This window comes from Bombus bifarius, unplaced genomic scaffold, assembly GCF_011952205.1.
Source record: "Bombus bifarius isolate JDL3187 unplaced genomic scaffold, Bbif_JDL3187 scf7180000008014, whole genome shotgun sequence".
In the NCBI taxonomy this organism is placed as follows: domain Eukaryota; kingdom Metazoa; phylum Arthropoda; class Insecta; order Hymenoptera; family Apidae; genus Bombus; species Bombus bifarius.
In genome coordinates, this window is record NW_022884390.1 from 922,416 (window position 1) to 944,283 (window position 21,868).

The 21,868-nt window shown below is 29.9% G+C and overlaps 3 protein-coding genes across 3 annotated transcripts; 2 read left to right on the plus strand and 1 right to left on the minus strand.

The window, feature by feature from the left end:
• Window positions 1-278: 278 nt before the first annotated feature.
• Window positions 279-9,151, plus strand: LOC117206929 (angiotensin-converting enzyme-like). The gene is made up of 9 exons (XM_033446633.1): window positions 279-452; window positions 3,621-3,978; window positions 4,474-4,792; window positions 5,994-6,218; window positions 7,166-7,529; window positions 7,821-7,982; window positions 8,226-8,480; window positions 8,563-8,738; window positions 8,885-9,151. Exons 1-9 carry the CDS (start codon window positions 442-444, stop codon window positions 8,941-8,943), a joined length of 1,929 nt encoding a protein of 642 aa, XP_033302524.1. The 5' UTR covers window positions 279-441; the 3' UTR covers window positions 8,944-9,151.
• On the minus strand, window positions 7,343-15,140 carry LOC117206928 (replication factor C subunit 1). The gene is made up of 18 exons (XM_033446632.1): window positions 14,775-15,140; window positions 14,499-14,630; window positions 14,231-14,371; window positions 13,606-13,650; window positions 13,434-13,539; window positions 12,932-13,347; window positions 12,679-12,858; window positions 12,212-12,607; window positions 11,966-12,131; window positions 11,668-11,883; window positions 10,934-11,160; window positions 10,529-10,863; window positions 10,039-10,257; window positions 9,790-9,963; window positions 9,633-9,708; window positions 9,369-9,551; window positions 9,120-9,291; window positions 7,343-7,515 (listed from the first exon to the last, which is right to left on the minus strand). The coding sequence occupies exons 1-17, from the start codon at window positions 14,781-14,783 to the stop codon at window positions 9,163-9,165; spliced, it is 3,150 nt and encodes a 1,049-aa protein (XP_033302523.1). The 5' UTR covers window positions 14,784-15,140; the 3' UTR covers window positions 7,343-7,515; window positions 9,120-9,162.
• A 258-nt stretch (window positions 15,141-15,398) lies between these two features.
• Window positions 15,399-21,764, plus strand: LOC117206927 (DNA-directed RNA polymerase III subunit RPC1). Its single transcript, XM_033446631.1, has 20 exons — window positions 15,399-15,442; window positions 15,713-15,848; window positions 15,907-16,056; window positions 16,133-16,468; window positions 16,557-16,889; window positions 16,962-17,099; window positions 17,200-17,397; window positions 17,850-18,086; window positions 18,233-18,566; window positions 18,642-18,891; window positions 18,981-19,210; window positions 19,286-19,636; window positions 19,692-19,860; window positions 19,918-20,257; window positions 20,354-20,541; window positions 20,663-20,810; window positions 20,910-21,062; window positions 21,119-21,319; window positions 21,414-21,547; window positions 21,654-21,764. Exons 1-20 carry the CDS (start codon window positions 15,399-15,401, stop codon window positions 21,739-21,741), a joined length of 4,158 nt encoding a protein of 1,385 aa, XP_033302522.1. The 3' UTR covers window positions 21,742-21,764.
• The last annotated feature ends 104 nt before the right edge of the window (window positions 21,765-21,868 follow it).

A 21,868-nucleotide genomic window follows, 5' to 3' on the forward strand; every position in this document is an offset into this window, starting at 1 on the left:
AGGCTACTCTACTCTCTCATGGACAGAGAATCGATCTAATGAAGATAAACAAATCTTGCAACGTGTAGCAGATCACGGAATCGACATACAGTACATTGAAAGTAACTGCTCTATAATAAAAGCCGAAAAGAAGGATCGAGAGTAAAATTCCCATTACAATGTAAGACGATGGGTCCGTCAATATTAGCAGAACAGGTCCGCCGCGAATAATGTCGCGTTTGTTCATAGTGAGGAAAACATTACACCGGCAGAGAGTGGGGACGGTGCATAAAAGTTGGCGTATCTCGTGGTTCGACATCATTCGATGTGTGTTCGCCAGAGAGTGTTACACAAGGCAACGGGGATTTTGTTAGACTCGTGAAAGTTGCTCCTTAATCGAACGTAATCGTCGGTCAACTGTTCCGTTGATTCATCCAACTTCAACGCGAGCTACGAAAGGAAATGCTACGCCCGTGAGTATCTGCTATATTTCGTACAAGCCAAAGACAAAATGATCGTTCGATCGCTTAAACTCCAACTTGGACGGTTCTAGCAACTGTTATTGGATTTTCGACCAGCCATCAACAAGTATTCGCTATTTTCCTGTAGTTCGTTACAACACTGGTAAATACATAACAGACGTTTGCTCGCTATCTACGTTTCGTAACGAAAATCCAATCGTATCGTGATCGAACTTTTCATAATTATCAGATTATGCAGTTGTCGACGTGATACGAAATGATATGGTGTACGATCAGAACGCACTGCTATTTCTCTTTCTTTTTCCTGCTCGCTGCAGCAATTGTAATTTGATTTTGAAACAATATTTTCTTCTATTAAATGGAAATGCAAAACGACGCGAGCAACGTGCACGAGTTAGATTAATTTAGACGTACGTATTTAAGGAAAAGCGAAATTTGTAAGTGGTATGGAAAATTTGATATACGAATATCTGATGTATGTAGCAAAAAATTGAAGAAATTCAGTCTCGAGAAAGTAGAGTAAACCACATTTAATGCGTATGTTAGATTGCTATGAAATTAGATGATATTTAGTATCGTGGAATTTGCTTCAGAATTAATACCTGTAGTAATTTTAAGTTAATAACAAATTAATGAGTGAGATAGATTATTGTATAGGATTATGTAATGTTTATTTACTTTTGTAGATATTTTGTTTCGTAATAGTATAATGAAATTCATGTTTCAACTAGGAAATTTCACGTATACTGTGTAAATATCAAATTTGATTTTATATTCGTTTCATATATCTCTTTACATTATTGTACTTTATTATTATTGAACATAGATAAATCTAATTTTTTAATATTCACGGATAGAAGCAAAGCTCGAGATATGTTATAAACATTTTTGAGCAAAATTAATAGAATCTGATAAGCATTTATAGAGGAACGATCAAGTTTCAATAGATTCCAACGCGTGTTGTCTTTTATCGTTGGCTTCACGATCAAATAGAAATATAATTACATCCTGTTAATTTGTTTAAACGGACACAGATATGAACGAAACTATTGCACTTGTCTAATTAAACTATCAAGCATAGTATTTCTATAAATTTGAAAACTATCGCGCAATAAATACAAAGTACGAAACTTTTGATACAATTATCGATATTAGTAATTTTGATCGTAGTAGCTATTAGTAAATTGAAAAGTTACAAGTTACAGGTCACAGACTTCTCTTTTACCATTTCATAATTTTACATCGAATAGGTAGATTTGTATCTTATTATAATTTATAAAATTAACTTTACGATAAAATAAAGCAAAGTTTCATTTGTTTCGTTTTACCAAACTTCCTACTGTTACGCAAAGGTATTTGTTACCGCTAATAACTTGTAATTTGTGACTTGTAGAGTTTCGCTAATAATATTAATCCGATTGTACAACGACCAACTTGGATTATAACATTTTCCTTTACGTGACTAGTCAATCCAAACATTAGAATTCTCACGAATCCTCATGAATCTGTCTGTAACAGTGATAAATTTAGTTAGACTCGTTTGCTTACGTACTTTTAAATAAAGAACAGATTTGTTAGAAGATTTATTCCTTTATTCCTATCGCGTTGTAACATTACACGGTTGGTTGTTAGGAGTAGTTATCTTATTTTAGTCGATTGAAAAATACAAAGACCGCGGATGATTAAAGCACTATGGCCACGCGATATTATAATTTAACGCGCTTACTCTCATGAATGTACTATACTATCAGAACTCGTTACTTATCGCCTATATATGTGTGTAAAATAAATATCCTACAGTATATCTTTTTTACCAAGTTTCCCATTCAATTTCATTCAATTCTTTTACCTTACTTTGCATATTACACTCGAATGTATATCTTTTAAAACTATTATAGGGCCAGCTACATAATCGTAATAGTCGTATCTCATTCTCGATGCTAGCGATCAGACTGCGGATTTTTATGCGTTTATGAGAAGTTCGAAGATGCAAAAGCGCAGAGAACGCATATAATATGCAAATATGTATGAAATATCCAAAGCAAAATATTTGTTATAATATTTCGTAAATGAAACAAATTTCTATTTCGATTCGATCTTTTTTTTCTTTTTTTTTTTTATTAGTTATATTCATAAAAATACGAAAGCTATCGATCTAAGCTAAATACGAATCTATTAAGGATATTTCAAAATGTTTTATATAACACAGGCGATGTATCCTACTGTACGAGTTAGAGTATTTGTTGTATATCAGTAAATGTAAAACGTATTTCGAACTCGTTAAAGGCCTTCGGATACTAGTCATAAAATTTCACTATAATGATATCTCGAAGGACGATTTCTACATACTCTTTGGACCATGATCCGTTTTCGATCGTTTCAATGCATGATAGGAATGCAACAATGTGGCAATTCGTTAGAAGGATACGGACGAACCAAATAAAAAATATTCTAACGAGTTCTTCGACGATGTAGACTTTCAAATCGTTGAACCAAACGACTATCCTCGACCTCGTCGCTATTTGAGAATCTAACGTCGCACATGGCCGAGTATAAAACGAGAAAAATAGATAACAACGTTCCTAAATGATCAATTTATAGTGAAACGTCTTAGACGTGTTTTTCTGTCTCCTTCTCCTCTGTCGACGTATGTTTGGATTAGAGATAATATTATTAGTTTTAGGCGTAAAATTTTCATAATTACGTTGTGAGGAAACACAAGGACAAGTCAAAAGGTACGGAGAGATTTGAGAAATTAAAACAGTTTAATATTTCATTTTTCTATGTAAATCCTGCCACAGGTTTCGATCAAAATATGAAACTACTTCTATCGCTATATTTATTATATAATTTCTCACTTTAGCATGAAGTTAATGATTTCCCAAGAATATTAAAAATCAGAATTTTATATTTGCGAAAACGAGGGCTAAATTGAAATATAAAAATGTAAAAATTACACCAGGACTGACGAGCCTTCGAGTACTTGGCTCAAATATTTCATAATTTTATAACGTCCCACTCTGTTGTTAGATTCAGAAAAGATCTGCTGTTAGATTTAGAAAAATCCTATCTTTAGATTTTCGACATTCACAAATTATTTATTGAAACGTTCATTAAAATATCTATCGGACGTTACGAAATTTATGTAAAAATTCGCAGACTATTAGTGGCAGCCCTGGTGACGCTGGCACTGGGCATACCAACGTCCCAGGATGTCGACAACGTTGCAGTAGATTCGGAAGCAGATCTGCTAAAGGCCAAACAATTTCTCGAAAAGATCAACAACGAACACGCGCAATGGAGCAACAAGTATACGCTGGCCGATTGGGACTACGCGTCGAATTTGACTTCAGAAAATTTAGCAAACAAACTGAACACGTCCACAGAAGCGGCACAGTACTTCAAATCCGCCTGGAAGAAAGTGAACGAGTATCCTTGGAGCGACATTAAGGACCCAAATGTCAGACGGCAATTCAAGAAGTTCAGCGTTTTAGGACGTTCAGCGCTTCCCGAAGATGTAACGATTCAATTATTATCAAGCTACAGCATATTGACTTTCAAGTACACTGGCTCACGAAAGTATTTAAACGCTGGCTACACAAAATTGTACGATTATCGTGATCACATTGGTAAAATTTGAAATCGATCAGAAAATGTGTATAGAAGTTACAAGACATTTATTGCGAACATATATTTGATACAAAAATTAGTATACCGCGTGAATAATGGTCTTGAAGATGTAATTAGTACTAAAAATTATCTCATTAAATTTAAATTGTTTAAATTAATACTATCGTTGGTGATCGTTGCGAAGATTTGCAAAGATTCGTTCGAAATTCTACCAATATAAAGACGATAGTCGCTTCTCGTCGCAATATCAGCGAAATTTCAAAATGTTTTGTATAAGAAATTTCTGTGAGCGTTGGGATATATTCGAGAGCCGCTGTACGTACAGCCGAGGAAACCGGAGATGAAAAGTGCTGGATGATAATCGATCGAACGTTTGCTACAGAGCTACCAAGAATACGAGAAAATTGTAAGTGACATGGAGAACATCTATAGCACCGCGAAAATCTGCGATTACAAGAACCGAAGTAAATGCGATCTCGCTTTGGAACCGGAGCTCACGGAGATTCTGATGAAGAGCCACGATCCGGAGGAATTGAAGTACATTTGGGTCGAATGGAGGAAAGCAACTGGCGAAAAGATGAAACCATTGTATGAAAGATACGTTGAACTGAGTAACCTGGCTGCTACATTAAACAATTATTCCGACAACGCGGCTTACTGGCTGAAGGATTACGAGGCTGATGACTTCCCCGAGCAAATTGGTAAGTTAAACATTGAGAGATGATATATCAGTAATACAGCGTATTCTACAAGAGAAAATAAGAAATAAATATCGCATAAGCCATAGATCTACAATTTCATTAAAAAGTTGGAACAAAAATAGGAAATAACAGCAGATAATATTATAATTTAAACTATAATTTGATAAAAATTTAAAGAAGATTTAATATCTTTTTAATATTAAGAGAAATATACAGCTCTAAACGACTCTCTCCTAAATTTATCGTTAGAAACATTTCTACTATAATTAATATCTCATAAAAGATTCATTTACAGAAGTAGCGACTTTTGTAAGAAATATTTCTAGCAAGTTTTAATTAAAATATAAATATTTCTGTCGATAATAACAAGTGAAACGTGGAATGATGTTTTATAAATATTCTATAAACACTTTATTGCGGGAAAATACAAATATCTCGTAAGAAGCGTAGAAAGTTTACAGGAGAATGTTTAGTAATCGTTTCGAAATTGTTCAAACAGAAAAAGATGAAAAAAAAGTATCTAGTCCTTAACATAAATACTTAATGAGTTAGAAAATATTCAGAAACGAAATACGTATCGCGTCTCATGCATCGATATATGAACTGTGATGAATTAATATTTTCGTTACATAACGTGATTGTTAAAATTAATATTTCTTTTTTAATTTTAATACAATACATTATATTTTTCAAGGAAATATACTTCTCTCGTTAAATTCAATCCTTGTCGTTAAAAGACAATATTATCAAAAGTAAAATTAATATATCTCTACGAAAAGTATTGTGTGCTTAAAAATCGAAGACAAAAGAAAATAAATTCTAATTGTCACTGAATATTAGACTTCCAATGATGAAACCAACAACTATTTCCATCCTATTTGAAGAAACTGTAAAGTCATAAATGGTCCTTGCATCAACATATGAGACGTGAAATTTCTATTACCAAGTATCTGATAAACTATCTAAATGTATTTATGTAAATATACATAATACATATAACATTTTATTTTATTGAAACGCTTACTAGCTTAATAATCATCTTGCTTCCAAAACGAAAATATTTTTTCTTTGACTTCAATAATACTTATGAAAATAGAAGTTCAAAAATGTTTCAGTGACACTGTTTAACATCTAATTCTCAACATAAGTCCGAATAAATATTACTGAAATGCTACATTCATTTGTAATAAAATATTTTCAGAGGCACTCTGGCAACAACTGAAACCTCTCTATTTGCAATTGCACGCATACGTTCGCCGAGAACTTCGGAAAAAATACGGTGAGGATATCGTTTCGAAAGATGGCCCCATCCCAGCACATTTATTGGGCAATATGTGGGCGCAAACTTGGGCGAACGTCGCAGAGTTCGCTATTCCATATCCGGGAAAACAAATGCCAGATGTCACCAATGCAATGATTAAACAAGGTTTGATTAGCATTTAGACGTCAATTAATAACGTACATATACATACATATAGTAGAATTTATTTCGTAAAGAAAAAATTGGCAACAGAAATTGTATAACTCACTCTCTATAACGTTAGAATCTGTAATTTCATATTAATTATGAATGTATAAACGAATCTATTGTGCTATATTCTAATTTATATGAATTCGTTTCGTTGCCCGGCGTACATTATGCTGGTGTTTATATTATGTCTGTAAATTTTACATTTAGATATAAAATCTCTGATCCTGATAGTACAAAATTATTTGAAACATTTTGAAATGTTTACTTTATAATTCTGACGAGTTGTTCAAAGGTCGCTAATTTATTTTTATATTTCGATTTTGTAGTCAATATGTAGAGATTAAATTAAGTGGAGAAAATCCACCAATATTAACAACACAGGAGGAATATTATGTCGATGTAGGATATAAAGAATACAATAATATTAATTATTATAGAGGATTAAAATCCTTAAAAGATTAATAGACAATATGTTTAAAAAAGAACTTCTCGTATGATGATCAGAATAATGGTAAATACTAATATGCATAAATAGTAATATACAAAAAATATTTGTAAAATAGGAAACTATAGTATAGTATATTTTTAATTATAAGTATAATATACGTCTGAAATACTAATAGATATATCAATCGATAACATATGCCTTAAAATATTTAGAGATCATTTGATAATTAAAAAAAAATAATATTTAGAAATTACTTCCAGTATGTAAAAGCTACTATATCAACATTTCATATAAATTCAATGTTATTAAATCTAACGTATCTTTTCAGTTTTTGATATACAATTTTTCTTCAAATACGAGATTTTTTTCATTATGTTGATCAATGTATCAAGCTAAGAAGTTAGAAGTCAAACTTACAGATAGATTCCTGTATTCTTTATATAATCGTCCTCAGGATACAACGCAACAACTATTTTCCGTGTTGCTGAAGATTTCTTCACCTCAATCAATCTCACCGCAATGCCAGATCTGTTCTGGGAACGATCGATATTAGAAAAGCCAAAGGATCGCGAACTGATCTGTCACGCGAGCGCTTGGGACTTCTATGATGGCAAGGACTTTAGAATTAAACAGTGTACCAGAGTTAACATGGAAGATCTGTTGACCGCGCATCACGAGATGGGTCACGTGGAATATTTTTTGCAATACAAAAATCAACCCAACATTTTCAAGGAGGGTGCGAATCCTGGATTCCATGAAGCTGTCGGCGACGTTATATCGCTTAGCGCATCTACACCGAGTCACCTGAAAACCATTAAGTAAATGATATTAATTATACATACTTTACAAAATATTAATTTATATATTTTGAACTTCAAACTTTGATTAGTCCATCTATAAAGTGTATATAATGAATTCAAATACTGAAATAATTTGTATACATTTAATTTAATAAGGTATTAATGCAACTACATATATGTGCAATTTTTTTAGTAGGGACGTAATCTTTATATAAATTAATTCCTTGTATCATAGTGTATGAAAATATAAAAATTTGATAATTAAAAACTGAATATTTTATAATGGAAATACATTTTATTATATCTTAGATTATTGGATGATGATTCAACCGACATGGAGACCAATATCAATCACCTTTTCCTGAAAGGCCTTGAAAAAATTGTCTTCTTACCATTTGCATATATGATGGACAAATGGCGCTGGAATGTATTCCAGGGACGAGTCACACCAGATAATTATAATTGTAACTGGTTAGTACTGTCTCTGAGTTATTAATATATAAATTACAATAATTAAAATTTGGAGAGATTACAAAGAGAAAGAGACAAACGAAAAATTGCAATTTCTATTGACTAAAATAATTTAATTATTATAGATTAATGTAATTATTAAATTTAATTTATCATATATCTCCTTTGATATACAACGATTTTATAATGCTGATGTATTCTTTTTAACTTGTAATTCATAAATTTTTAATTATTAATAATTAGGTGGGATCTTGCTGAAGAATTTCAAGGTATTGAACCACCAGTGGATCGATCAGAAGATGATTTTGACCCTGGTGCGAAATATCATATAATAGCAGATGTTGAGTATTTGAGATATTTCGTAAGCTTTGTGGTGCAATTCCAATTCCATAAAGCACTTTGTACAGAAGCAAAACAATACGATCCACAAAATCCAAATTCAAAACTACTACATGAATGTGATATTTATAATAACAAAGCAGCAGGAAACTTATTAAAGTAAGTTTCCACTTTTCCAATTTTATAATTCACTTGATATAAAATGACTTAGAATTTATGGAAATTTATTATTGGAATATAGGTCCATGTTGGAACTGGGAGCCTCGAAACCTTGGCAAGATGCAATGGAAAAAATTACAGGCCAGAAAAACATGGACTCTGCTGGACTCTTGGAATACTTCAAACCACTGACAGATTGGCTCACAGAAGAAAACAAGAAAACTAATGAATATATTGGATGGAAACCTAGAGCAAGACGTATGTATTCTTACAATAAAATATGATTCATATATATAATACAATACAATTCAATTTAAATACAACTACACTACACAAAATACACGACTACACAAATACAACAATACAAAAATGTGTAGTAATTTATCAAAATTTATTTGCTCCAGAATGTGTACAAACCAGATCAGAACTTGCAGCTGTTGAAACAACTGAAGCATTAGAGTAAAAAATACATTCTTCTGAATAGTATCTCATTGAATACTCCAAAAAAATTATTTCTCCGTTTTGACATAAAAGACGCATCAAATAATAGTTTATGGCATTATTTCTTGCAGAATAAAAGACAAAAATATGTAAGTATCCAGTGATAAATAAGTACATTACGAAATCGTAAATTCTTACTTTTTCCAAATAAAAATCACATTCCAATTTTACGATGTTTGTGTTATTTTGCTTTCCCCCGTCCTCTTCCACGTTTATTAGACTTATCACTACTATTTTTGCCTTTCTTCTCAGTTTTATCAGTACTTTTACCCTTTGATTCAGTATTCTTGTTTATACCAGCTTTCTTTGCCTGAAATGCGTTCTAATCAATAAATAATATCGTAATAAACATATAATTTCAATAATGTAAACTATTTTCCAATAAACCTTAATCATCTTATCTGCATCAAGGTTATCGTCGTTTTGATCAGAGTCAATTTCTTCTTCCTCCTCTTCTAAGAAACCTTCTTCTTGTATACTTGATGTTACTTTTTTCTTTGATGTTCCACTCACTATATAAGGTAGAGCCACAGAACTTTTATTATATGCTCTTGTAAAAGCAGCTTTCACCTATAAAATGAGTTTTTATTATACTTTTCTATACATCACTATGTCAAAATGATTAAAAATTATCTGGAATTTATAACATACCTTACTATCTATAATTTGAAACGGATCACGATCACCAGGCCATAGAGAAATTTCTACCAATGAATCTAGATCTTCTCTATTAACAATAAAAAATAATAAAGTTTAATACTACAAAAAATTCTAATTTTTATATAACTGATCTTAATGAAATATTAACCTGAGTAAATGATAGTGGTTCATAACATCAATTGCTGTATCTACATTTTCAATACCTCCAACTGCTAAAGGTCTGAGAATAGTATTTCTAAGAGGTCTAATGTAGTCCAAGTTTATAGCCTCCTTACTCGCACCCGTAGCCAAACGTGCATGTAAAGTGATTTCCTGCATTAAGCTATAAATCATATCATTAAAAACTTCATATACAAAATATAATAATAAATGAAAAAGCTAATAATTATGACATTACCGATTAAGTTTACCAGTTTTTGAATTACGTCCAAGCCAAGCTGGAAAATTAATTTGACCACCAATGTGACCAGACATTGCTGTTCCAGGTATTACAGAAGAATAATAAGCTTGTATTGGTAAAAGAGACCAAGCATTATTACTTCTTATGGATTTTTCAACTACATCTCCTAATGCTATACTTTCAGCACTTTCTGCTACCCTTCCTAACAATTCATTTCTATATAAAAATATAAAAATAACGTTAAATACAAACAATGCTAAAATCAATATAAAGAATGAGGCATTTAACTAATATTGATTTTTTTTAATATTCCATAGATAACAACTTCTTATTAAATGAATTTAATTCTTTTTATAATATAATTCATTTTCTTGTGTATCTTTTTATAATTTCTGGTATGTAAGACAACAAACTCTAAATTACGTAATCCACCTTGCACATATAGAAGAAAAAAAGAATAAATACATTATTTTACTGAAATACATACTTTGGCACTTGAGGTATAACCATCAAGTAATTTTCTTGTACAAATAATGGTGCTATATTGTAATCATGGAAAAATAAGTTACTTTTGTCACTTATACTCATATGTTTATGTTCTTCTACGGAAAATACTTTTTTTACAACATCCCAAGGACCTAATCTCAAATCCTTATTTATATGTTTCTTTTCATTTTTTTCCTGAGAACCAGTTTGTCCAACAAATAATGCCAAATGATTTATAACTTGACGAATATCCTGATTAGTTGATTCAATTAAACGATCGAGATCTTCATTCGAAATTTGAATATTTTCTTTAAAACACATAGATTTCATCGCACCCTGCATGAAAAGAAAAAAGTCAAATAATGTGAATAACCATTAAACATAGTTGAATTCAATATTGTTTTACCCTAATTTGTTCCAATCTAGGTTTTGGAAATCGAAGGTCAAATGTATAATTAGAAAGCGTTCTCATTTTGGGATTATTTCGATCATTGCAAATACAAACAATAGGTACATCAGTTGATTTGATCAAAGTAATTAATTCCTGTAGACCACCGCGATCCTCGTTACCAGCCATTCCATCTACTTCATCCATTAACAATACGTGTTTCGATGATGGTTTGCTTTTAACATCTATAATATAGAGCATTTAAAAATAACAATGTAATTTTGTTTAAATTTAAAAACTTGATATTTTTAGCGCGTTTAATTATACTTTAGTAGTGTATTTTATTAATTATACTTACAAAAATGCGTTCTATAAGAATTGAAAGAAATAAATACTAATAATATATATACAATAATAACTAAAATTAACTAATCCATAATCCTTTTCTCCACTAAAAAAACATCTCAAATAATTATTCACTGAAGACCAATTATTTGTTTATTAGATTTTTGTGAACACCATCATGTAATTTAAAATATATAAGGATATTTCTATATTCCATATAATAAAGATCACTTTTTTAATTAAACAGTCAACATCTATTTTGTAGTCTAAAGCTTTAAATTATTTGTTGAAATAAAATATTTATAGATTTACATTTTTTCACTAGTATAATTAGTAAAATACGGATTAATAAGAATTAATTAGTTATTTCAAACTAACTTAGAAAATATGTTAATAAATAGATATACCTTTAAAATAATTTTTTATTGTGGTATTAGATAAAAGTTCTGATACTTCTTCTTGCAGAAGTTTTTTGCTTCTGGTATCTGATGCATTAAATTCTATAAGATCAAAACCTAATTCATTACAGACAACTTGGACAGTTGTGGTTTTCCCAATTCCAGGAGGACCAGATAACAAAGCAGCTTTGAAAAAAGCTCCATTATCATCTTTTGCCCAAGGACCTAACAAACAAAATTAGTAAAGGTTTAAATTGTATTAAGCATATACCAAAAATATTTTACACATGAAGAATAAAATAGTTACTAGGTCTTGTATGTTTCACTTGACCACTTTGATTTTTATGCCAATTCATTAACCAAGTGTGTATTTTCTTAGCATTACTTTTGTCCCCTTGTTGCCCCAAAATTTGTTTCATAGTTTTTGGCCTATATTTTTCAACCAATGCCTGCACTGGTATGTTCCCACTTATCTAAAAGAAAAATCTAGACAATATAAAACTGATAAAAAGGACTAATATTATTACTATTATACTTATTTATTATTTCTTACATCTTGCAAAGTATTCATTTGTATTTTTATATCTTTCACATCAATTATTTCTTTTTTATCCTGTACAAGCGATTCTTTATATTCATTCTGTTTCTTTTCAATTGAAGATTTTATTTTTTCATCCTTATTATAAAGTTCTTGTTTTAATGAGTCCTCAATTTCTCTTTTACTACTTTCGGTTTCATGTGGTGAATGTACTTTTTTCGTTTCCTCGTTTACAGTAATTTTTTTCTTCTTTGGTGTTGACTCTTCGCTAGATTCTGCAAATTTTCTCTTTGATCTTTCTTTTGATTTTGTACGAGGTTGTGTTACATTATCACTTTGACCTGCAGGCCTTGTACGTATCAGCTCAAGCAAATCATCTTCTGATATTTTTTTTATGTTTAAGTTGGTAGCCTAAAGAATTTATAATATACAATATAATAAGTCTAAATAAGATTTAAATATATATTGTTAATCAATATTACCTTTGACAGTTTTGCAGGACCAGCTTGGTCACCTACTATAACATAGTCAGTCTTCTTTGAAATTTGGTGTAAAATTCGTCCACCATATTGTTTAATAAGTTCTTCAGCTTCTTCTCTTTCTAAAGAATCCAAAACGCCAGTTATTACAAAACTTAATCCTGTTAGACACTGTTCAGCACCCTGAAATTTAGACATTTTTTTTTAGACATATTTTAAATTTTTCTACAAGCGATAATGCTCACTTATTACATACAACAGGAATTTCTTTTGAGCCTGGATTTCTGGCTCCTCCTCTTTGAAGATATTGCTGATACATTGCAGCATTTTGTTTTTTCTTTTCAATCTTTTCCTCATATACATCAGAAGTGTCTATCTTTTTGGGAGAAGTTTCGTTTTTTTCTTTCAGATATTCTACTTCCATCTTAGAAATAGCAGATGAAGTTTTAGAAGATTTCTTTGTATGTTTAAATTTGCTACTATTTTCAGACCCCTTATGCTTAATGTCCTCGTCTAAAATATTATTAGAATGTTTTTTATTCTTTGGTTCATGTTCTTTATTATCCTTTTCTTGATTTGTTTTATCAGATCTTGTTTTCTTTTTAACATCCTCTTTATTTTTAATGGGTGTCTTTTCTTTATTTTCAATACTGCTTTCATGTAAACTTGTATCTATAAATACAAACAATTAGTATATTAACACAATATGTTAATAAGTTTGGCATATTGTTTATTACAACTTGTTGATTAATTGATACCTTCATTAACTTTCTCTCTCTCTGTTAAATATCTCTGCTCAATATCAGATGTATCTAACTGACGTAAGGTAGCTTCAAAATCATCATCATTATGACCTTCAGCCTCCTGTAATATTTAATAAAATATGTATATATAATCACTTTGCAACATTATTCAAATATTGTAAATTACCTTCTTTTGTAACTTTTTAGATATCTTAGGTACTTCTTCAGCTTTCTATAATATTTAATAAAATTAATATGTATATAATTACTTTATATTATCATTCAAATATTATAAAGGATGATAAGAAGAAGGATTCAGAAGTTTTAGGAAAATGAAGAAAAAAGCCCTAATAAATGTAAATGGAAAAATTAATATTTTCAGTTATAAAAACTTTTCATTTCAATTAAAACAAATGACCTGCTTGCTTTGAGAACTATTATGCTGGATGAAAATAATGAATTATTTTATTATGATAAAATAAGTGTTTGATTACAGAAGATTTCTACACCCTGTTCCTTCCATATATGTTTGACAACTTTATACTAGAAATTGTGTATTCTTTCAGAGATTTCTAGACATACTTTAACTATTTCATTGGTAAAATATTTTACTTTCTGACAGAACAGATAATTTATTGTTTTCATGTAGTATGTTAGCAAGTTACTTGTTTTAACCAAGACAAAGAATTATATTGTAACATTGAAAATAATTTTTTGACCTATATTTATTATAACTCTTTTCCTTTATTTGACAGGTATTATTTGTTCTAAAAATTTTGAATCCTTTTCTTATTGTCTTCCATATGTATTACCTGCTTTAATGACTGTCTAGATATCTTAGTTGCTTCTTGTCTGTTTACTGGATTTTTACCAAACATATCAGCAGGAGAAATGATTTTAATATCTTCATTGGAATCAGATTTAATAGCTTTCTTCTCCAATAACTTTGTCTTCTATGACAACCAGAATATATTATATTATATTTATCGACACAAATACCACAATATCCCCATTTTAAAAGTAATGACCAAGATTTGAAACTTTAATAACTTAAACTACGATAAACAATTATATTAAAACCTTGGGCCGTTTACGTGGCGATTGAGATTTGTCCTCATCTTCGTCAGACGAAATAATAATTCGTTTTTTGGTAGCTTTCGCTGGAGCAACATTGGAATTTGTTTTAATAGTTTGAAAATAGGATCGTATATCCTAAAATGAAATAACAAAATATTGAGTTATAAAATCTGAATTCTAATTTCAATAAGTATGTAATCCTAAAATGTAGATATACTGATGAAAACAAATGTAGTTAACCTCGATTATTAGTTTTTAATAGAAAATTTCAAAACTTACCCTTGGCATGTTTCAAACGTACTTTAATTTGATAGAGACGCAATATTTAGATCAACCGAATGATATTTTATACGAGAAAAATAAACAGATAATATAATTAAAAGCACACTGATTTAATGAATGACGCATCAACGCATGCTTTTACGATACATGCTGTTATAGTATTGGTATGTTGGCATCATAATTTTGAACTTCAGTAACGAATCTAAGTCTACTTATAATCTCTATTATATAAAACATAAAAAGATATATAAAATCTGACCTAGTGAGAAAAATATGAATCAATTAATGTTAATATTGCCATAAAGAAGTTTCATTCATATATTATAACATTGCAAGGCGGTTGTTTAATTGACATAAGATTGTGGGTAATGCCGTAATGCGACGTGAGACAGCTTGTACAAAACTGTCAAATTCAAGATGGCACCACGAGTAGAGAACAACACGTGTTTAAAGAATTCTCTGAATTCTTTCGGATGTTTAATAAATAATCTACGTAAAAGAGTAGTGCATGTTTTACAATAGTTTGAAATTTATTTATTTGATATCGTACAATATTTATAAATAAGCTTATACTATAGATAGCATATATTGAACGAAAGGAAATAAAATATAACCTTCACAATGGTAAAAGAACAATTCAGAGAAACAGACGTAGCTCGCAAAATGTATGTAAATTACTTTAATTTGTTTTTCTAATAGATTTTTTGTTATTATTTCCATTATTTTTAATATTAAGTGCTTTTAGAAAAATATATAGATTTGATAATATGAATAACTGAATTTCTTGTTAAATTATTTATCTTTGTATTTATCTAATTGATTAGATCTTTTGGTTAATGGAAAAAGTTAATAATAAAACTGTAATGCTTATCATATGTAACTGATATCTATTACTCTTTATCTACTTTATTCATTCACTTTTTATAATTAATTAGCTCTCATGTATCATTCGGAGTGGACAGCCGCCATAACATGGAAAGGCAAGCCCATATACATATTGTGGCTAAAAATTTATATAATCAGGATGTTGAACATACTCCAGTTCCATATGGAGTTCTCGATAGGAAAATGGTAATTTTTTCATATGTTAATGCTTTCTTTATAAATAATTGTTAATGTTAATTTATAGGGTACTTGTAATAATACTACCAATTGTATATCATGTGGTAAATCTTTAAACGAATGTATTGGACACTTTGGCTACATTGATTTAGAACTGCCTGTTTTTCATGTTGGTTATTTTAGGTCTATTATTGGTATTCTTCAAACTATTTGTAAAGTAATTCATCATTTATTTCATTTAATTTCAAATTAGTTAATAACAGTGATAATAATTGTAATATTTTACTTCATAGAATTGTTCTCATGTTATGCTATCTGAAGCAGACAAAAAGCATTATTTAGCCAGAGTATTAAATCCTAATTTGGGATATTTAACACGTAAAGCATTACGTAAACAGATTCTAGATAAAGCTAAGAAAACTACAGTTTGTCAACATTGTCGGGATCTTAACGGAACTGTTAAAAAAGCCGGTTTACTTAAAATAGTGCATGAAAAGTATAAAGGGAAAAAGAAAATAGATGCTATTGTTCAACAAAAATTAGCAGAATATAACAATGTGCTTGAGGATAATAAAGCATTAGAAGGAGTACTTCAAACTGGTTTGATTAGTGTATTAAATCCTTTGGAGGTAAAAAATAAAATTCATTTATAATATTTTTTTCTATTTACCCCTTTTTGTAAAATTCTGTATTACAGAAACTATGTCATATTTTAAGGTACAAAGCATTTTGGAAAAAATACCGGAAAGTGACATTCCTTTGTTATTGATGAATTCGGAGTATGCATTACCAAAAGACTTAATATTGACAAGAATTCCTGTGCCACCAATTTGTATTAGACCTAGTGTTGTGTCTGATCTAAAAGCTGGTACAACAGAAGATCATTTAACAATGAAATTATCAGAAATTGTTTTTATCAATGATGTTATTCAGAAACATAGACAAAGTGGAGCTAAAGTACAAATGTACAATGAAGATTGGGAATTTCTACAATTGCATTGTGCCCTTTATATAAATAGTGAAATGTCTGGTATACCCCTTAATATGCAAGTATGTTATAAAGAATTATTGAATCTTTTGCTTACTTTAATATTTTAATGATAAATTATTGAACTATTTTAGCCAAAAAAATCTGGTAGAGGATTGGTTCAAAGATTAAAAGGAAAACAGGGTCGTTTTCGAGGAAATTTATCCGGTAAACGTGTAGATTTTTCTAGTCGTACTGTTATTTCACCAGATCCTAATCTGAGGATTGAGCAAGTAAGATTTCATTTAAATAAATTGTTTCAAACATTTAAATAATATATATATTTAATAATAAAATTGAATATATATATATATATTTTACATTTTTTATTAGGTTGGTGTACCTATTCATGTTGCCAAAATTTTAACATATCCTGAAAGAGTAAATCCATCAAATATAGAACTAATGCGAAAACTTGTAAGGAATGGTCCAGATATACATCCAGGTGCAAATTTCATACAACAAGGGAAAACACAATTTAAAAAATTTTTAAAATATGGTAACCGACAAAAAATTGCTCAAGATTTACAGGTAATTTCACGTGTATAAAACGTTGTTATGTACTTTATATGTACAAAATAATTAGTCATAATTAGCCTAAATTATATAGTGCATAGTGGAATATGGTATATTAATGAAAAGCTTAGAAGTAGAGGACTTCAACTAAGAGGGTCTCAACTATTGCAAACCTATTTAGAAAATACAGGCTAAGATGTATAAACCCGACGCTGGTAATATTGTTCCTTCTCGTGAATGTCTTTTTGCCAGTGAAATTGGCATATGTGTATCATCAGTATGTCAGTTACTAGAATGAGTCGATATTGGCTTGGATTAGATAAGGATGGGGCCGCTATTAGACTGTCGCTTGTGTTAGTGCCAAGTTAAAACATTTTAGACTATATTTTCTAAATGGGATATTTGCAGTGGATGTTGGCCGGCATATTATACTGCAGCAAAATAATTATATACATTTTGTTCAATAGTACGGTGATATCGTCGAAAGGCATCTGAGAGACGATGATGTAGTATTATTCAATAGGCAACCGTCGTTGCATAAATTAAGCATCATGGCACATAAAGCAAAAGTATTAGATCACAGAACATTTAGATTTAATGAGTGTGTTTGTACACCATATAATGCCGATTTTGACGGGGACGAAATGAATTTACACCTTCCCCAAACTGAAGAAGCAAGAGCAGAGGCTTTAATTTTAATGGGGGTAATATGCAAATGTTATATTATTTCCTGCTTAAGGGGTGAATTATATTATGTTCCATATTAATGTATATATATATATATATATATATATATATATATATATATTATAGTATTATAATAATGATATTATCATTTACTTGCTTATAGAATAAATCAAATTTAGTTACACCTCGCAATGGAGAACTTTTAATAGCTGCGACACAAGATTTCATTACTGGTGGATATCTGCTGACACAAAAGGACATGTTTTTAAATAAAGCTCAAGCAAGTCAACTAGCTGGTTGTCTTCTAGCAGGACCTGATATTGCCATGTCTATAACTCTTCCTGAACCAGCTATTTTAAAGCCAAGCATGTTATGGACAGGGAAACAAATCTTTAGTTTAATTTTAAAACCTAATAGTACTTGTAATATTAAAGCTAATTTAAAAACAAAAGGAAGAGCTTATACTAGCAATCAGGAATTATGTATTAATGATTCTTGTACGTATAATTTTGTAGTATAATTTGTTGCTCTCCTTAAAACCGCAGGAAAATAATGAAAGTGATGAATTGCAGATGTTATTATCCGGAATTCAGAATTATTAGCAGGAACCATGGATAAATCGACTTTAGGTTCAGGATCAAAGCAGAATATATTTTATATTCTATTACGCGACTGGGGCGAAGATATTGCAACAATAGCTATGTGGCGACTAGCAAGAATGGCAAGTTTCTTTCTTATGAATAGAGGTTTTTCTATTGGTATTGGAGATGTTACACCAGGACAAGGACTTCTTAAAGCCAAAGAAAAGCTTTTAAATGCCGGGTAAATGTGCATTTTTTTTGTAAATTATTAAATATCATGAATAAAAGTATCTACGAATAAGGTAGATTTGTTTTTTAACTATGATTTAGGTATTCTAAATGTACAGAATACATTCGTCAAATGGAAGAAGGACGTCTTGTATGTCAACCTGGCTGTACAGAGGAAGAAACATTAGAAGCAATGATATTGAAAGAACTTTCAGTAATTCGTGATCATGCTGGTAAAGCATGTTTAAAAGAACTCCATCCAAGTAACAGTCCATTAATTATGGCATTGTCTGGCAGTAAAGGAAGCTTTATCAATATTTCTCAAATGATTGGTATGCTTGTCTATATACATATGTGTATATATATACAAAGAATATTTTGTTATGTAATATTTTCATTCTAATTAGCGTGTGTGGGACAACAAGCTATTAGCGGTCATAGAGTTCCAAATGGATTTGAAGACAGAGCTCTACCACACTTTGAAAGACATTCAAAAATCCCTGCAGCTAAAGGTTTCGTAGAAAATTCATTCTATTCTGGTTTAACGCCAACGGAATTTTTCTTCCACACTATGGGTGGAAGAGAAGGTCTTGTCGATACAGCAGTTAAAACTGCAGAGACTGGTTACATGCAACGACGACTAGTTAAGAGTTTAGAAGATCTGTGCCTTCATTATGATATGACAGTTCGTAATTCAGTGGGGGATATTGTACAAATATTGTATGGTGGAGATGGTCTAGATCCTACATACATGGAAGGTAAGATATTATTTATAATATCGATCACAAAGTAATCAAACAATTATTTTAATAGGAAAAGATTGTCCAGTGGATTATAAGAGAGTATTGGATCATGTAACAGCTAAGTCGCCATGCAAAAATGAAGAACCACTAGACGGTCCTGATCTTATTAAAGCTACAAATGAATTACTAGGTTCCAAAGATTGTGAATGTCTCAGTGAAGAATTTAAACAAGAATTATCGTAAGTATTAAGCATAACTACTGAAAATAAGATATTAAATATTATTTATTTTTGCAGCACATTCCTTAAAGGTGTAGCACGCAAAATAATACACCTACGATATAATGCTCCATCGAATATACCTGTAATTTTCCAACTCGAACGAATCACAGTTTCTCAATTAGTTGAATTTATTCATACCTGTAAAGAAAAATATATGAAAGCAAAAATAGAACCAGGTACTGCTGTAGGTGCACTTGCCGCACAAAGTATTGGAGAACCGGGTACACAAATGACATTAAAAACATTTCACTTCGCCGGTGTAGCATCTATGAATATTACTCAGGGTGTACCGCGTATTAAAGAAATCATTAATGCAAATCCTAAGATTAGTACTCCAATCATCTCAGCAGCTTTAGTAAGTTCTACATTTAAATGCATTATAATGCATCTCAATAGCTATGTGTGTGAAAAAATAAACATGTTATGTTTTATTTATTGATTCATTTACTAGGAAAATGACGTAGATCCGGAATATGCTAGAAGAGTAAAAGGCAGGATTGAAAAAACTATTTTAGGAGAAGTGACAGAATATATTGAAGAAGTTTATTTGCCCGATGATTGTTTCTTATTGGTCAAGTTAGATATTGATAGAATAAAATTATTGAAGTTAGAAGTAGATGTTAACTCCATACGTTATTCGTAAGTGTACAAATTTACAACATAAAATAAAATATATTTTTTGGTAATAAAAATTTACATAAGTATACATTTAATTAATTGACAACTAAATAATTAAATTAATAAATGATAATTTATGTAGGATCTGTACATCAAAATTAAGATTGAATCCAAAATTAGTAAATGTTAGAGGAGATTCTATTATCACTGTAAATCCAAGCAAAAGTAAATACAGCATAAATTATGCCCTCACACAGCTTAAAGAGACAATTCCAAATATTGTTATAAAGGTAAAATGAGAAAATATACATATTAATATACTCATTATGAATAAATATATTTCCATAATTTTTAAACTGTATATGTCTTTATGATTATATAATTTATAGGGTTTACCATCAGTTTCTAGAGCTGTAATTCATAACGATGATTCAAGTGGTAAAACAAGGTATAAATTGTTTGTAGAAGGAAACAATATGCGAGAAGTAATGGCAACTCTTGGCGTTCTGGGCAGAAAAACAACTTCAAACAATACTATTGAGGTAAGTATAAAATTCACTTTTATTTACTTATCCATTATATAAATATGATGTTTTAGGTTTTCAAAACTTTAGGAATTGAGGCTGCAAGAGCAACTATAATGACAGAAATCAAATTGGTGATGGAAAATCATGGAATGAGTATTGATCGAAGACATCCAATGCTTGTAGCAGATTTAATGACTAGTAGAGGTGAAGTACTGGGTATTACAAGACAAGGCTTAGCGAAAATGAAGGAATCTGTCTTAAATTTAGCTTCGGTAAAATGTTATATATATTTATACATTTTTAATATTACATTTAAATATATATTATGTACGTATACAAAAATACTAATAGATGATTGTTTAACAGTTTGAAAAAACATCTGATCATCTATTTGATGCAGCTTATTATGGTCAAAAAGATGTTATTTGTGGAGTGTCTGAATCAATCATAATGGGTATTCCAGTTCCTGTAGGAACAGGAATTTTCAAATTACTTCACAAATATCCTTTTCAAATTCATTTCTTCAAATTTAAAGAGACTAGTCAATTTACTATTTTAATTATTTATTATATTTTTAATATATTATTTTCCTTAATAATAAAATACAGCTGACAAAGATGAACCAAGAATAAAGGAGTTGATATTTGACGATCCACAATTCAACAAAACTACAAAAACCACAAAAAAATTGTAAAGTAACTGTTGTATATTTTATAGCAAAATATTTAATGTACATAAATAAAAATATGTATATTAATAGAACTCGTACATTTTTTATATTTAGTAATTTGTTTCATTTAGAACTTATGTTTAAAATAAAA

What these genes read in the sequence shown, in the direction of transcription:
- LOC117206929 (XM_033446633.1), top strand. An exon ending in CAATGCAATGATTAAACAAG is followed by an intron (nt 6,219 to 7,165) that starts GTTTGATTAGCA and finishes AATCGTCCTCAG; the next exon opens with GATACAACGCAACAACTATT. An exon ending in ATGGAAACCTAGAGCAAGAC is followed by an intron (nt 8,739 to 8,884) that starts GTATGTATTCTT and finishes TATTTGCTCCAG; the next exon opens with AATGTGTACAAACCAGATCA.
- LOC117206928 (XM_033446632.1), bottom strand. An exon ending in CGCCACGTAAACGGCCCAAG is followed by an intron (nt 14,372 to 14,498) that starts GTTTTAATATAA and finishes TGGTTGTCATAG; the next exon opens with AAGACAAAGTTATTGGAGAA. An exon ending in TTCAAATTATAGATAGTAAG is followed by an intron (nt 9,552 to 9,632) that starts GTATGTTATAAA and finishes CTCATTTTATAG; the next exon opens with GTGAAAGCTGCTTTTACAAG.
- LOC117206927 (XM_033446631.1), top strand. Translation starts at nt 15,399, where the DNA reads ATGGTAAAAGAACAATTCAGAGAAACAGACGTAGCTCGCAAAAT. An exon ending in ATTATGTATTAATGATTCTT is followed by an intron (nt 18,567 to 18,641) that starts GTACGTATAATT and finishes GATGAATTGCAG; the next exon opens with ATGTTATTATCCGGAATTCA. An exon ending in GTTAACTCCATACGTTATTC is followed by an intron (nt 20,542 to 20,662) that starts GTAAGTGTACAA and finishes TAATTTATGTAG; the next exon opens with GATCTGTACATCAAAATTAA.